At 50.0% G+C, this 17,615-nt stretch overlaps 1 protein-coding gene across 1 annotated transcript; it reads left to right on the top strand.

Annotated features, from left to right (window-relative positions):
* Nucleotides 1–2,938: 2,938 nt before the first annotated feature.
* On the top strand, nt 2,939–17,300 carry MYOZ3 (myozenin 3; the record flags this gene model as incomplete). Its single annotated transcript, XM_080699510.1, has 6 exons — nt 2,939–2,999; nt 10,738–10,892; nt 12,302–12,358; nt 12,439–12,571; nt 12,971–13,133; nt 17,153–17,300. 6 exons carry the CDS (start codon nt 2,939–2,941, stop codon nt 17,298–17,300), a joined length of 717 nt encoding a protein of 238 aa, XP_080555636.1.
* Between the last annotated feature and the right edge of the window lie 315 nt (nt 17,301–17,615).

Below are 17,615 nucleotides of genomic sequence, written 5' to 3' on the forward strand. Positions count from 1 at the left end.
GGGCAAACCTGCTCTGGGACATCCCTCATCCTTCCTCTCTATAGATGCAGGCTCAGCAGACACCGGCAAAGGAGACTAACATGCAGGAAGCCAAGTCCAGGGCAGAAAAGAGCTGAGTCCAGGCTTTGTCTCTACCACGTGTCCAAAACATGCGGGAGCTCCCCCCATCCTGAGCCCAGGCTGCCCCTGCTATGCCCAGCTTCCCGGGAATGGTTTGTGGTCTAGTCGTAGATTCGGTTGGAACCTTTCCTGAGTACAGTATTTTACTCCCTCCTGGTCACCTCATCAACTGAGTTCATCCTGGAGGGGGCTCTGCATCGGTGCCCACCCGAACCTGCTCCTCCTGGCTGCCTACCCTGTCACCCAAGCCAGGCATGGGAATCATTGGCTCCTCGCTTTCCTCGTCGCCCACTTCCAGTCCTTCACCAAGGATTCTCCAAATACCCCACAGAACACCCGCTCCCCTTCTCTCCACCCCCATTTCTCACCTAGCTACAGCGAAAACCTGTCTCCAGAATGGTCCTTTCTAACCCCCTGGCAGCCTTTGGAAAGTGCCAGTCTGACCACTCCACCCCACATGCAATCTCAGCAGACCTCCACAGCAGTTTCCTTTTGAGAAAATTGTCACTATTGGGCCTCTGCCCACCTGCCTGGCCTCATCTCGTGATACCACCCCCCAGCCCAAGATTTGGGTCTACTGACAGGCCTCTGGCACCTTTACCTATTCTATGCCCTTTGCCTGCCGTGTCCTCACTCCCTCTCTGCCCAGTGAGCTCTCATTCATCCTTCAAGGAACATTCAAATATCTCCTCCTCTGGGAAGTCTCCCCAACCTCCAGGCTGAGCTGGAACATACTCCTGTGAGGTCTCCTGGAGTGTTTCTCAGCACGCATCATAAAGCCCTATTTACTGGTTTGTATCTGAGCTGGCTGAGCTCCTTGAGGATAGAGCCCTTGGCTTATTTATTTTCAGTCCATAGAGAGAGGCTTAAAAAATGTGAGAAGGTGGGAGGAGGGAGGGAGAGAGGAAAGAAGGAAGGGAGGGAGGGAGGAAGGGAGGAGAAGGGTGGGTCAAGGAAAGATACTGTGGACAATCCACACATTCATCCATTCATCCATCCATTTATTCAACAGATACCTATTGGGTTCCTGTTGGGCATCATTCTAGGCACTAAGGATGCAACAGTTAACAAGCTGAAGGGACCAGCAGCTGGCTCTCAGGTTTTCAGGTGACTTCGAGGTATCCCTCTGCATGTGTGTGTGCCGTGGGTGTGAGCCCTTCTGTCGGCAAGGGCCTACTGCCGGAGCACCTGTCTTCCCTAGGGCCTGGTGCTTTTAGCATCTGGCCCCGGCTCCTGTTGCAGCCTGAAATAAGACCGTGACCCACGGCAAGGCAAGAACGGCTCTCGTCAGCTGAAGCCAGAGCCGGCTGCAGGGCACACCCTGGCCACTGACCGCTGACCGCCGACTGCGATGGGCACTGACCGCGAAACTCTCAGCTTCCCGACAGAAGTGTTAATCTTGAGGGTCTGACATTCCTTCCTGTCCACTGTGGTCCCATTCTCTCAGGTACCAGGATCCTAGGGGAGGGGGGTGCAGGCAAAGGGGACTAGGCAATTCTCAGGCACTTCTCCCCCCAGCAGAGGCAGGCCGGGCCCTGCAGAGGATCCGGGGCCCATGGCAGCCTGGATCCTGGGTTGAGAGGATGGAAACTCTAAGCTCTAGTTATGTTACATTAAATGGGGAGAGAGTGGCTAGAATTAAAGGCGAGGATAGATGATGGCCCAGCCCAGGACACAGGATTGTCTTGTAGTAGAGGGAAGCGGTCCTTGCCCATAAATTAAGAACCCTTGCTAGTGCTTGTGAATTCTGATAAGGGGAGTATTTACCCATGGCCGTGTCTGTGAGCAGGGGCATCTCAACGGTCTCAGTTCCGCATTCTCAGTCATTTCATGCCCTCCCTCCAAATACACGTAGACAGCCTGGTATTTACATATAGTTTTAGGGGTGTGTAGAGACCTGGAAGCCCATTTTGGATCTCCATGGTTTAGCCCAACCCTCTTAAGTTGCAGAAGGGTAAAGTGAGGCACAGAGCAGGAGATCCACTAGCTGACAGTTGCAGAAAAGTCGAGGGCTTTGACTGGACGCAGGTGACCTAGAGAGCCAGAGGCCCTGGAGGTGCAGAGGGACAGGTGTAGGCAGGCCATTGCCTGAAGCAGGGGGTATGGAAAAACCTAGAAGCATGGGGTGGTGAACTGGGGAGCCAAGGGCTCTGCCTCTTCTCCTGGGGCAAACTAGGTTCTCTGGGGGTCCTAGGGGGCGCTGAGGTTCATTTTACTTGTAAATCTCCATGATTCATGGAAAGTGCCATGGGATGAAAAGGGGTGGATGGAGAACAGAAAGCCAAAGGGGAAGAGAACACTGTGAAATTTAGCCCGGGGCCAGGAGACGGTCTCTCAGCCTCAGGGTCAAGTGCTGGGGACTAGAGTGGGGGGCAGCATGCAGACCCCAGGGTAGCCCCAGCTGACCCAGGCTCTCTCACTCCCCAACTGAAACCTCCCACCTCTTTCTACCTCTGGTGAGAGTCTTCTGGGTCAGCAGATGACAACAGTGCCTGAGACCCAGCCTCCCCCTCCCCTGATATTGAGGCCTGGGGAAAGGCCCTAGAGGCCAGCCCCCTCCCCTCAGAGAGAGTGCTTCCTTCCCTAGCACAGGGACCTTGATTTGCATGGCCTCTAGGACCTCACCTACCCTCCCTGAGCCTAATCTCCCTCTGTCAAAAGAGACCCCAAAGGCCCTTCCAGCTCACACGGCCTTCACGCATGACTTTGAGGCCGGCCAAGGCTTTTAGAGCTGGAACTGGGTGGATCAGGGACTTGGAGGAGGTCTGGAGGGAAGGGAGGTGGCCTGGCCCATCTGTGGGAGTCTCTCCTTCACAGGATGATCCCCAAGGAGCAGAAGGAGCCAGTGATGGCCAGCATGGGGGACCTCGCTGGACCAGGTAAGACAGACCCAGCCCTGTGCGTTCCTCAAACTTGTCTCTTGGTCCCAAGTTTTGGCATTCAGGCTGCTGGTCCCAGACCTGGCGAACAGGTGTGAATTCCACAGCAGCCCTGAGGGAGGACCTGTCAAATCTGCCACCTGGGCTGGGACACTTTCTGAGGCTTTGGGGGTCTTGCCCTTATATCCACAGACTAGGAGCTGAGGCTAAGTGCCCTAAAGTGGGCCTGGACCCCAAGAGGACCCTGGCCCTGGCCCTGGCCCCAGCTGAGACCTTCCCTCTGCCCTAAATCAAACCCCCAAGGGCTCTAGTCCCAGATCAACTGCAGCCACAAACCCCCAGCATGCTGGCCCTTGCTGACGGAAACCATGGGACTCTTGGAGGCTTCAGGGTGGCCCAGAAAATGGGGCTTGAGATGGGGGAGGATGAGGCAAGGTGGCAAGAACAGGGTACTCCAAGTATCTCACTTAAAAGCTGGCTCATCTAATGAATAAACCATCTAAAATAGTGTATCGACTTTATGCAACCTCTTCATGAACTCTTGGTATAATTTTGTATCATGTTTGGTCTACATTAAAACATTTAAAATATATTAAAAATTAATCCAGCTGGGCGTGGTGGAGCACGCTTATAATCCCAGCATTTGGGAGGCTGAGACCAGAGGATCGCAGTTTTTGGACAGCCTCAGTACTTAGTGAGGCCCTTTTAACTCAGTGAGACCTTATTTCAAAATAAAGAATAAGACAGGTGTGGTGGCACACACTTGTAATCCCAGCATTTGGGAGGCTGAGACAGGTGGATCATGGTTTATGGCCAGCCTCAGCTACTTAGTGAGGCCCTTTGCAAACTCAGTGAGACCCAGTTTCAAACTAAAGAATAAAAAAATTGGCCAGGGGGTGTAGCTCGGAGGTCAAATGCCCCTGGGTCCCATCCCTAGACTCGCAAAATAATAATAATAATAATAATAATAATCATCATCATCATCATCATCATCATCCAACTAAATGGAGAATATCAAGCTGGCATGGTGGCACATGCTTGTAATCCCAGGATTTGGGAGGCTAAGGAGGATCGCGGTTTGAGGACAGCTTCAGCTACTTAGTGAGGCTCTCTGCAACTTAGTGAGACCCTATTTCAAAACATAAATAATAAAAAATGGGGTTGGGGGTGTAGCTTAGAGGTAGGATGCCTGTGGGTTCCATCCCCAGTACAGAAAAAAAAAAAAAGTTTGAGAATATCAGGCTTTGGTGTGAATCGTGCTGGCTCACATTGTTGGCTAAATAGAGATTCCCAACACCTGCCCCCACAGCCTCTGATTTGCTGGGCTTGGGGTGGGGCCCACACACTTGCCTTTTGGTCAAGTGCCCAGGTTTCAGTGCAGGTGACAGTGAGCACTCTCTGAGCCACACTTGTCCCCAAGCTCCCCCACAGGGTGCCTCTGTCAGAGTCCCGAGAAGCGGTCATCATGGCGTGTGGTTTTATCTGTGAGTTGTACTTTTAATCTACCTTGTGTGTTCTTGCCTCTTTTGTTGGTTTCGAGTTTCTTTTGTTCTCCCATGATTTTGTGTGCTGCAATATGCAAACATTAGGTGGTATTCCTACTTTAACTGAAAGAGTCTGGCAGTGCCTTCTCATTTCTCTGGTCTAACTATGCAGTTGATTAACTATACAGACCCCTGAATATTGACACAAATCATTTATGCCAGGCTTGAAATATAAATCTTGTTGGTTATTGCTAAGATGCTAAATTAAAGGCCATTTTGAAATGAGAGAAAAGTAGGAAGGAAAAATAAATCTCGTGCTTTACCACCTAAAACCAGCCATTGTAAAGTCATATTTATAATAGCAACACTTCTTCTCATTGCTGAGGTGATGATTGGATACTTGGACCTTCCGTGCCTTGCATCATTTGAGCCTCATGACAACCCTGAAAGTTGGACATTATTATTCCACTCTGCAGATGAAGAAATCGAGGCTCAGGGGAGTTAACTCCACCCACCTAGGAGACAGTAGAGCTGGAATTTGACTCTAGATCTCCTCATCTCCAGGGCTGTTTCTTCTATGTGGCTACACCAATAATACATCTATCTTTAAAAACATTCAGACAAATACACATGATGGCTTTGAAAGTGAAAGTTCCTCATAATGAAACTATCTGTTATTTATGTATTTATGTATGTATTTAGGTATTTATGTAAATTCTTCTGTTTACATATACCATATTTACATAAATACACATACACTTGGGCTACATGCTATGATGTATTCTCTAGCTCACTTTCTTTTTCTTTTTTTGAGCGTCTGGGGTTGGAACTCAGGGGCATTCGACCTTCAAGCCACACCCCCTGCCCTATTTTTATTCTTTTAGTTTTGAACCAGGATCTCACTGAGTTGCAGAGGGCCTCACTCAGTAGCTGAGGCTGTCCGTGAACCGCAATTCTCCGGTCTCAGCCTCCCGAATGCTGGGATTACAAGCATGCGCCACTACGCCCAGCTCACTTTTTTTTTCTTAGCAAAAACCACAGACTTCTTTCCACACGGGCATGATTTACCTGACCTCCTGCCTTCCCTCAGCTTCCTCAGAATACGTCATTTTTGGACCTGAGTTTACACTTAACCAGCCCCTAACAGTGGTTGTGAGTGCTTGTCTTGGGATCCTCAGGAGTGGAGCAGAGTTGTCTTGTGCAAGTGACTTACTGAGAGTGCTCTCGGGAGGAGGGAGGGGCGGTTAGAAGGCAGGGCAGGGGGAATTGCTAAGCAAGGGTGCAGGCTTGGCTCAACCTGACCCTGGGGGGTTCTGGAGCATGAATTGCTCTACAGGATTTATCCTGCCTGACCAAGGGGCAGCTTCCATTCTCTAGGGCAGCCTTCTGTAGGAATTGCCAACTATTAGCCACTAATGAAGGGCGGCCGGGCAGCATCTTTCTATTACCTAGGCTGGTCTCAAACTTGTGACTCTCCTATCTAAGCCTCTGAGGTAGCTGGAATTACAGGCATGCGCCATGGCACACAGCTCCTCTTCTCTCTCTCTCTCTCTCTCTCTCTCTCTCTCTCTCTCTCTCTCTCTCGTTGAACTCAGTTCATCTGCATAGTATTTGACAATATCATAAGGAAGAGTATTTATTATGTAAAATTTATGTATAGACATTCATATTTTAAATATTCAATATATTTTCCTGTTAAAACAACAACAAACAATATAAAAATTTTCCAATCTCTCTCCTTCCCAGGTCCATAAATAATCTCTGCTAATACCTGTTCTCAGCAGATGTTTCAATGTGTGTACAAACACGTATCCATTTTAATATATAAATAGAATCTTAGAATGCATATTCTTCTGAAACTTACAACACTTAACCTATAGTAGAATTTTTTGCTCTTAGCGTATATAAAGTACTCTTTATTTATTTTTTTGAAAAAAAATTAAAAAGTACCCAGCTCCTTTTCTTACCATCAGCTGGAATGGATCACAGCACCTGGGCGCCCCAATGCGGCGCATAGCCAAAGCCATCTCCCAGTCCCCACATCCTCCCACACTCCGTACTCTCTTAGATGCCTGTGGCAACCTCTTTCTTCAAGCCTCCAATACATCCTCACACTCTCAGCTAATGACCTTGCCTCTTGTTTCACTGAGAGAAATGAAGAAGCTAAAAGAAAACATCTGTGCACCCTCTCTGCCACATCTGTCCTCCTGCTCACCTCTGTGCCCACCTGCTCAGTCTCCCTGCCTGAGGAGGGGGATGAACTTCCCTCACACCTCTGGAGCCAAGCCCTCTAGCTGGACACCCAACACCTGGCCCCTCTCCTCTCTTGGGCTCTGGGACATTTCTTTAGCAATTCACCTCTTTTGATCACAATGTTAAATGCTCCCCTCAGCCTTACATGTGCCTTTATCTCCTCTTTGCAAAAAGCCTCTCTCTCTCTCTCTCTCTCTCTCTCTCTCTCTCTCTCTCTCTCTCTCTCTCTTTTATGAGTGGTACTGGAGGTGGAACCCAGGGGCTTTCTACCTTCGGGCTATACTACCAGACCTATTTTATACTTTATTTGGAAACAGGGCCTCACTAAGTTGCTGAGAGCCTCACTAAGTAGCTGAGGCTGGCTTTAAACCTGTGCGATCCTCCTGTCTCAGCCTCCCAAGTGCAGGGATTACAGGCGTGTGCCACCGTGCCTGGCTCAAAAACCCCTCTTATTCCATAGCTGCCTGCAGCCACAGTCTTTATTTTTATTTTAGTTAATTTCTTTTTTTTTTTTTTTTTGGTACTGGGGATTGAACAAGGGCATCCTACCTCTGAGATACCCCCACACACACCCTTTTTAGTATTTATTTTGAAACAGGGTCTCATTAGGTTGCTGAAGGGCTTGCTAAGTTGCCGAGGCTGGTCTTGAATTCACAGTCCTGTTTCCAACTCTCAAGAACTGGGATTACAGATGTACACCACAGTGCCCAGCTAGTCACAGTCTTTTAAAGCAAGATCCTCCAACCAGTTATGTTTATCTTCCCATTCTCTCTTGTTAATGTTTCATTATGTCAACTTCCAAACACACACACAAAAGTAGAGGGTATCATGGCCCCTCCTTTATTCCTGGGTCTCAAAGCTACTTCCAGAGTATGTCATTGCAACCCCCAAAGTGCTTCAGCATGCATCCAAATTAAAAAAAAAAAAAGAATTTTCTTATCTGCCACAAAGTATCAGGATACTGAACAAAATTAGAAATAATGACTTAATACCATCTAATAACCAGCCTCATATTCAGCTGTCTCCAATTTCCTAGTTTGTTTTCATCAGAATATAAATAAGGTGATAGTTTTTATTTGGTTGCCATGTTGCTTAAATCTCTTTTAATCTAAAACAATCCTTCCCCTTAGTTCTTCTCCTTGTAATTCCCTTGTTTGAAGAGAACAGGCCAGTTGCCCTGTACAATGTCCATGTTGGTTCATTCTCCCTTGTGACGGAGTTCAACTCGCTCCCCAGGCCATTTTCTCTTGAACCCTCTCCAATCGGGCGTTCACACCCTAATGCTCCATTGAAAAGTGTTGGCGAAGATCACCAGTGACCTTATGTTACTAAACAGGGCAGTCAGTCTCCAGCCCTCATCTGATTGACATGTCAGCAGCATTTGACTCTGTTGCTCAGCTCTGCTTCCAGGATGCCACCCTCTTGAGATTTCCTCCTTCAGCACTGGCTGGCCCTTCCCAGACTCCAGCACTGGTTCCTCTCCTCAGTCTAAGTGCTGGAGACCTCAGGGTTCAGTTTTTGGCTTATCTAGTTTTGTTTCTTCCTTATCTTATCCAGCCTCCAGCTTAAAATATCATATATGGAGCTGGCTCCTGACCCTATATTCTTAATCTTACTTAGTTACTTACTTATTTGCTTGCTTACTTAATTTTCTGTGCTGGGGACCAAAGCCAGGGCCCGGCACATGCAGCCAAGCACTCTACCACTGAGCTGCACCCTCAGCCCTGCATCTGATCTCAGAGCTGGACACACTGACCATGCTGCCCACACATCGCCCTCTCCCGCCATGGTCCAGTCTGTCACTCCTGTCCTTCAAAAGGCTTCCCTTGTAGGTCAAATGTAGAGCTGTGCATTTTGCTGACAAGGATAGTACAAACATTGTGTGGTGGGTCCCAGACTACAAAGTTAAGTCATAGGCCCTGGAAATCCTCTAAATGGCCACAATGATGAATCCTGACTATGAGAAAAGAAAGAAATGAAATGTTCCTCATTGAAAAACAGTAACAAGCCGGGCGTGGTGGCGCACGCTTGTAATCCCAGCATTCGGGAGGCTGAGACTGGAGGATCACGGTTCACGGACAGCCTCAGCTACGTAGTGAGGCCCTCTGCAACTCGGTGAGACCCAGTTTCAAAATAAAGAATAAAAAACAGGGCAGGGGGTGTGGCTCGGAGGTCGAATGCCCCTGGGTTCCATCTCCAGACCCGCAAAAAACAAAAACAAAAAAACAGTAACAACAATAATGCCACTTAAAGTAATGATGCTCCAAAATTTTATCTCCAGGTGGATTTTCCCCCAGGAATATTAGAGTCACACTACAACTCCCTCTCCTGCATCTTCACTCGGATGTCCACGGGCTTCAAACTGAATACGTCTGATTTTGAAGGCAATTGAGAGTTTGAATATAGACTAGATAAATATTAGCTAAAACAAAAATGTATTCACTTGAAAGATGGAGCTTTTTAATTGATAAAAGCAAGTTGCAAGCTTCGTGTGGTGGCACATGCCTGCGATCCGGTACTTGGGAGACTGAGACGAGGATTGCAGGTTCAAAGCCAACTTCAGCAACTTAGCAAGACTTTCAGCAACTTTGTGAGACCCTGTTTCAAACTAAAAAATAAAAAGAGTTGGGGCTGTAGTTCAGAGGTAGAACACCCCTGGGCTCCATCCCCAGTACAAAAAGAAAAAAAAAAAAGAAAAGTTACAAAGTACTTTTGCTATGAATCCATTAAAAATTCACTTATGAGCCGGGCATGGTGGCACATGCTTGTAATCCCAGTACTCAGGAGATGAGGCTGAGAAAGGGGAATCCTTTCAGCTACTTAGTGAAACCCTCTGCAATTTAGTGAGACCCTGTTTCAAAATAAAGAATAAAATAGGGCTGGGGGTGTATCTTGGATGTAGAATGTCCCTGGGTTCAATCCCTAGTACCGAAAAAGAAAAAAATCACACATGAACACATAGTTATTGGAAAAGACAGGAAGGCTGGGCTTGGTGGCACACACCTGTAATCCTATTACTTGGGAGACTGACACAAGAGGATCACAGGTTCAAGGACAGCCTCAGCAATACAGCGAGACTCAGCAACCTGGCGAGACCCTATTTCAAAATAAAAAATAAAATAGGGCTGGGGGTGCAGCTCAGATGTAGAATGTCCCTGGGTTCAATGTTCAATTCCTATTAGCGCGCGTGCGCGCGCACACACACACACACACACACACACACATACACACAGACAAGAAAGGTATTATTAGTGGCCATCTTTGGGTGGCAGATAATGGTATTCCTCTTTTTTCCCTATTTCTATGTTTTATAACTTTCCTCCATACACATTTGTGTTTTATTATAATAAAATACTCTTTTAAGCTTAAAAAGGGCACCAGACCTGGTGGTGCATGACTATAACTCAGCTACTTAGGAGTCTGAGGCAGAAGGACTGCAAGTTTGAGCCCAACCTGGACAACAAAGTGAGATCCCCCATCTTTTGATTAAAAAAAAAAAAACACAAACATTTTATGAGAAAAAAAGACATATGTCTAAGATCAAATTTCTGCTTCTTTCCCTCCCTCAGCCTTCCCCATCTCAGGGAGCGGCTGCTCCATCCTTCCACGGCTCCGGTCTAGAATCTGTAGTCACCCTCAACTCTTCGCTCTCTTGCATTGCCCATCCCTGTGGCTTACCTTTTAAAAGGATTTAGAGTCTGGCCATTTCGCACTAATTCTCACCTCTATGGGCACAGAGCTACCTAGGAATTCATGGGATTAATACAAATGGTCAGCAAACTTTTGTAACCGTGTTCAGCTTCACCAAGCCTCCTGCACATACCAGTTAAACAATGAGGAGTCATTTTTGCCCAGCAGACAGGCAAAGATCCCAAAGAATGGCAACGATGCTATTAGCAAGTAGGGGAGGAACAGGCACTCCCACGCCCCATGGGAGAAGCCAGGACAGGGAGCACCTCCGAGGCTGGGCAGTAAGGGCCTGCTCTGGCTTCTCCCCGCAGCCCCTTCGCTGGACTTGGGGAAGAAGCTGAGTGTGCCCCAGGACCTGATGATAGAGGAGCTGTCCCTGCGCAACAACCCAGGATCCCTCCTCTTCCAGAAGAGGCAGCGCCGTGTGCAAAGGTTCACCTTTGAGCTTGCACCCAGCCAGCAGGCGGTGAGTAAACCCCTTTTGTGCTCATGAGGAAACTGAGGCCAGAAGAGAGCCAGTGGTCAGCTTGAAGCCACACAGTGAGTAGGGCTGAGGACCTCTGGCCCCTTGGCAGTCCCTTATGCTCCAGCTGGGGTAATGCGATGTCCTTGTTTTGCTGTGTGATCCTTGCAAAGTGTCCTGTCTTTAGGCATCTCCCCCCAGATAGAAAACACAAGTGGTCAGCATGCTCTGCGGTTTGACAGGACTCTGGCTCTACAAAAACTGCTGAAGGCTGGGCGTGGTGGCGCTCGCTTATAATCCCAGCGCTTGGGAGGTTGAGACAGGAGGATCGCACAGGTTTGAAGCCAGCCTCAGCTACTTAGTGAGGCTCTCAGCAACTTAGTGAGACCCTGTTTCCAGATAAAATATAAAAATAGGTCTGGGAGTATAGCCCGGAGGTAGAAAAGCCCCTGGGTTCCACCCCCAGTACCACACACACACACACCCCTGCTGAAGAACAGCCATGTGTTCCGAGCTAAATTTGCAGCAGGCAGGACTTAGTTTCAGACTTCAGTTTGATCGAAAATGGGAAGTGCAGCCGGGCGTGGTGGTGCACGCTTGTAATCCCAGCATTCGGGAGGCTGAGACAGGAGGATCGCAGTTCACAGACAGCCCCAGCTACTTAGTGAGGCCCTCCGCAACTTAGTGAGACCCTGTTTCAAAATAAAGAATAAAAAATAGGGCAGGGGATGTAGCTCGGAGGTTGAATGCTCCTGAGTTCCACCCCCAGACCCGCAATAAATATAAATGAATAAATAAATAAATAAACGAAAGTTCAGAATGCCATTTACTTCTTTCAGTGGGAAAACAGCCTGCTGGTAGAGAAAGCTGATGAAATGGTTTAGCCCTGGGCTTGGGAAAGGCAGCAGGCAGGCACAGGTAGTTCTGAGGTCACCAGGGCACGTCATGCAGCCTCCACTGGATTCTGGGCTACACAAGAGACAGCACAGGGAGCGATGTGCTAGAAGAATGAGAACGGCAAGGCACCCGCCTTGGCTAGTGCTGAGACCACGGCCAGCCAGGCTTCCCAGGCACCCTCCCATACACAACAGAAGGTAGAGGTCATCACCACCACGGCCCCTTTACAGAGAAGAAAACATGGAAGCATCTTGCTCCCACTCCATAGGACAACGACAACAAATACACACTGAGCATTCCTCTGTGCGGTACGCTGGCTGTAGCTGTGTGGACTATTAATTCATCCTTCCAAAATCCCGGGAGATGGGCACTGGCGTCTGTCTCTCTCTCTCTCTCTCTCTCTCTCTCTCTCTCTCTCTCTCTCTCTCTCTCTCCCCCCCCCCCTCTCTGAAGGGAAACACTGTGACCTTCCTCCGCCCTGACCCTCCCTCCAACCCTGTCTTTTGCCCCCATAGGTCTTGGCGGGAAGCGCCAGGAGGAAGGGAACTGGGGCGGCGGATTCGCAGCCGCCGGTGAGCGCAGAGGGAGACCCGCGGGAGGGGCAGGTCGCTGGGTGGGCCTTCTGCAGCCTCTGAGTGGTCCCTGCGTCCAGGTTGCCAACCGCCCGGAGAGGCAGAACTACCGCTCGGAGCTCCACGTCTTCCCCGCCTCGCCCGGGGGCCCCCAGGACGCCCACCCCGCATCCCCGGCAGGGGGCGCCCGTAGCCCCAGCGCCCTGGCTCCAGGTGAGTGGCCGCCCCGGGGCCGGGATGCAGGTGGGTGACAGGGACGCAGGTGGACAGGGATGCAGGTGCGTGGACAGGGATGCAGGTGCGGGATGGCGTCCGCGGGAGCGTGTGGCACACACCCACGTCGGACCACAGCACTAGCCTGGAGAGTGGCCGATCGCTCCCAAGATCACACAGCGAGTGTCAGAGCAGGGTAGGGGGAGCGGCGCCCCTGTCTCGCGGCTCCCTGGCTCGGGCCTGTGCTTGGGGTCGGGGAGGGTCCCCTTGATGGGGCGACTGCGGCATCCCATTGCCAGTCCCTCTTCCTTCAACCCGCTCTTCCTGCCACGACTTCGTCCACGGGGCGGGGTGGGAGTGGGCGGAGGAGAGGCCAAGGCGCCCCTGCCGCTGCCCCAGGCTACGCCGAGCCGCTGAAGGGCGTCCCGCCGGAGAAGTTCAACCACACCGCCATCCCCAAGGGCTACCGCTGCCCGTGGCAGGAGTTCGTGAGCTACCGGGACTACCAGCTGGATGCTCGGAGTCACACGCCCAGCCCCCGCGACTACCGGAACTTCAACAAGTAAGCCCGGGCTGCCGCGGATGGTGGCCTGGGGAGGACCAGCCACTCAGAACCGCAGCAGCGGCCCCATTTCACGAGCTGCCGTGGCTGCTGTTCCCTCTTCCTCTATCTTTTCCTCTTCCCTCTTTCTTCTTGAACCCAGGGTTGTTCTACCTGTGAGCTGCACTTGCAGCTCATTTTTAAAATTAATTAATTTTTCATTCACCTACTTACATGCTTGATTTTTAACACTTTGCACAAAGGAAAGAATATAAAACATCTCATTGATAATTTTTTTCTCTTTTGCAGTACTGGGGATTGAACCCAGGGACATTCTACCCCTGAGCTATACCCCAGCCCTATTTTATTCTTTCTTTCTTTCCTTTTCTTTCTTTCTTTCTTTCTTTCTTTCTTTCTTTCTTTCTTTCTTTCTTTCTTTCTTTCTTCTTTCTTTCTTTCTGCGGGTCTGGGGATGGAACCCAGGGGCTCGACTTCCAAGCCAAACCCCCTGCCTTATTTGTTGTTCTTTATTTTGAAACAGGGTCTTACTGAGTTGCAGAGGGCCTCTCTAAGTAGCTGAGGCTGTCTGTGAACCCTGATTCTCTGGTCTCAGCCTCCCAAATGTTGGGATTACAAGCATGAACCGCCACCCCTGGCTTTCCATTTTTTTATTTTGAAACAGGCTCTCTCTAAGTTACTGAGGCCATAGCCTGGAACCTGCAGTCCTCCTGTCTTAGTCTCCTAAATTCTGGGATGACAGGAATGCCCCCCCCCCTCATACTGGGGATAGAACCCAGGGGCTTTCTACCTCTGGGCTACACTCCCAGTCCTATTTTATATTTTATTTGGAAACAGGGTCTCACTAAGTTGCTCAAAGCCTCACTAAGTAGCTGAAGCTGGCTTTGAACTTGTGCTATCCTCCTGTCTCAGCCTCCCAAGTGCTGGGATTACAAGCATGCACCTCCATGCCCTGCTAACAGGCATGGCTTCTGGCGGGCCTCCCTGAGCGCTCTACACATTGGGTCTAGCCCCAGCACTTCACATGTACTTGCTGAGGTCTTGCTAGAATAGTGCCTTAGCACCTAGCAGGTGCTCATCAAATGCGGCTGTCTGAACCGTGAATGTGCTACACATCTTGCAGCATCCCCTACAATAGGATGGGTCAGGTGCCACAATTCTCCCTATTCTGCAAAAGAAAGGATGGGGGCTCGGAGGCTTGGGACAGGAACAGCATGGCTGAAGTCACAAAACAGAGGAAGCAGCAGGGCTGGGGGTCGGGTCTGCCTTTGTCTGACTCCAGGGCTGGTGTCTTGCTCTCCATCACTGCTGTGGGCCACCTCTATCATGGACACCAAGGGTCTGTCCTTCCCCCAGAAAAGTCCCCACTCGCCAGTCCTGGACCGGCCCAGGCTCTCTTTATTTTCACGCTGATGTGGAGCAGGTCTACAAGGAGGCTTTGAGGCTGCCCGAAGAGGGTGGTGGGGCCAGAGGAGAGGAGTGGCCTGTATTGGTAGTGCCCAGGGCTTCCGTGTGGGCTGAAATGCAGACCAGCCATGGCTGTGGAACCTTGGACAAGTGGTTAAACTCTGTGAGTTCTCACTGCCCTACGTGAGAAGCCACAGAAAAGGTTCTGGCAAGTAACAAGCTCTCAATAAATAGTAGCTACTATACTACTATGATGACTACTGCTGCTGCTATTATTTATAGGCTGAAACAATGATTGAAACAGCTAACAGGGGAGAACTTTAAAGGATTGAATTTAATAGTCTGCTCTGGGAGCCTAAAACCAGATCATAGGCATCAAGACTGGAGCTTGGCTCTGGAGGAAGGCCTTGGGCTGGGGATACAGTTCAGTCACAGTCGGCTTCCTCCGACTGATGCTTTTTTTGAATTGGCTCTTCTGGCTTAGGCTGCTGTTAAGTGAGGAAAAGAAGGTCCACAGAGAGGGGGCCACGGTCCAGCTCTTCTGGCACCTGCTCAGACCACACGTGAAGGCTTTCTGTCTTGGAGACGGATGGGTGCATGCCAGAGTCTGGCTAGTCCTGGAGATGAGGCCCTATTAGGAAGGACTGAAGGATGGGGACAGGGTAATCTGCCTAGAGCCAAAATGGCCTCAAAGAGCAAAATAGTCTGGGTCCAGCAGGTGCTACAGGAGCCACGAGCCATTGGCAGACATTCTGGGGTTTCCTCATAGGCAGGGCTGCCCTGTCTCTCCTCCTGGGCCCTTAGACCCTGCCTACCCACCTATTTAAAACCCTCAGCTGACATCGGTTCCCGACAGCCTGGCCAGCTGCTTCTGAACGAGAGGCTGAGGCTCATCCCACAGCAAGGGAAGGGGCTTAGGAAGGCCGGAATCCAGATGTCTTCTGGGACAGAAAGACAACTGAGGCACAGAGAGACGGAACAGCAGTTCTGGTGGCCAAGGGAAGGTCAGAACGCAGGGCTCTGGGCCTGCTTGGCTTGGACGCTGCCCAGCCTGTTCCCACAGGGCCTGGCTGTTGCTGCCAAAGCTGGGGTGGTCCAGGCAGCAGTGCTTCCCTGGCAGGATCCCAGCCCTGGCCAAGGCTCGCCTTTCCACCCCACAGGCAAGCCTTGCCCTCTTCCCACGGGTCCTGCTGCTGGAAAAATACTACATTAGCAGTTCTTTTTATTTTCCTTAAAATTAAAAGATAGTTAGCTGGGCGTGGTGGCACATGCTTGTAATCCCAGCATTTGGGAGGCTGAGACAGGAGGATTGTGGTTCCCAGACAGCTTCAGCTACTTAGTGAGGCCCTTTGCAACTCAGTGAGACCCTGTTTCAAAATAAAGAATAAAAAAAAAGTTTTCAAATCACATATATATATATATATATATATATATATATTCTCTTTGAAAATAAAAGTAAGCAACTGAAACTAAAGGCGGGCCCTTTGTTCATGGCCCTTCAGTCCCAGGTTCTCTCCAGGAGCAACTGTCCTGGTTGGCCTGTGTGTCCTCGGGACATTTTGTACAGGCAGATGCATACCTATAGGGCTTATGGCATTGGTTTGTGGGCGTGTGTATGTGTCTTAATACTTTGCATTTCATCCCACTTTATGCTCTTGAAACCTATCACACTAACACATGTAGATCCAGTCTTTCCTCGAGCTGCTTGATAGCAGTTGGCCTGTGGGGCACTGCCTCTGTCTCGTCCACTCCCCTGCCATGGACACGTGGTTGTTCCTGGTTGTCACTAATGCTCTGCCCATGTTTGCCTCCCTGTCTTTTGTGGATGAGCTAACTTCAGCTATCTGCGTAGAAATGGAGTTGCTGGGAGATATTTATGAATTTCCAAGTTTAAAAGACCTTGCCAGCTGGGCATAGTGGCGCACGTTTGTAATCCCTGCACTTGGGAGGCGGAGACAGGAGGATCACGCAGGTTTTGAAGCCAGCCTCGCTGGCTTAAGAGACCGTTTCCAAATAAAAATATAAAATAGGTCTGGGAGTGTAGCCTGGAGGTAAAAGGGTTTCCAGGAACCCCAGTACCACCCCCCCACACACACACAAGATCTTGCTAAATTGCCCTCCAAGGTGGTGTCATCATTTATCCTCTAGTCACCAGCCTGTGCCCCTCATCAACCTGGCCCTCCTGTCAAGTTAGGTCCTTTTGCTGGCCCTGTGGGGGAGAAATGACATGTCTCTGTCGTAATTTACATTTCCTTGGTCCTCGCTGTCCTTCTAGTCCTCCCTGCCCTTTTCAGTCTGTGGGAGTTTTGTTCAAAGGGGATGTGACAGGAGGAAGGAAAAGCCCCACTTCCAATTCTGCTGTCTTCTGGAGCTTCCTGGGGCCTTGAGTTGTCTAAGACAAATCAACTCTATGAAAACTTTGTTCCTTCTCCATCTCTAGGAGGGGCAGACTTGGGAAAGGGCAGAACTGGAGAAACCTGTGAGCCATAGTACAAAACCTTTGGTGTGCAGAGAGGACACTGAGGCCCAGGGAGCAGGGAGGGGCTGCACATGGCGACCTGCATGTCAGTGTTGTGCCCCCCACTGCCCCCTCCTCTGTTGCTGTCTTTTCCTAGGACTCCAGTGCCATTTGGAGGACTCTTCGCAGGCACCCCATTTCTCTCAGAGCCCTTCAATGGCTTGGAACTCCTCCGCCTCAGACCCAGCTTCAACAGGGTGGCTCAGGGCTGGGTCCGCAACCTCCCAGAGTCTGAGGAGCTGTAGCCCTAGCTGAAGCTTCAGTTTCCCAGTCTTGGGGCTCAAAGTATCACCTGGAGCCAAGACTTGTGGACAGCACTTCACAGTTTATGAAGAGGCTTCACACATAAACACCATTATTACAAATGACCTCAAAGGTCACAAAGTTTGATAGTCTTCAAATGCAGACATGCTTTAAACTTCCTGGGGATGTTGGTCCTAATTCAGATTTCTGGCCTGCCTCAGGCACACAGCATCAGAACCTCCTGTGCTGAGAGTCTCTGTTAGTAACCAATATTCCAGGTGATTCCCATGTAACCTGGCCTTGGCTGTGTCTAGGAA

This window comes from Muscardinus avellanarius (assembly GCF_963383645.1).
Source record: "Muscardinus avellanarius genome assembly, chromosome: 7".
Lineage (NCBI taxonomy): Eukaryota > Metazoa > Chordata > Mammalia > Rodentia > Gliridae > Muscardinus > Muscardinus avellanarius.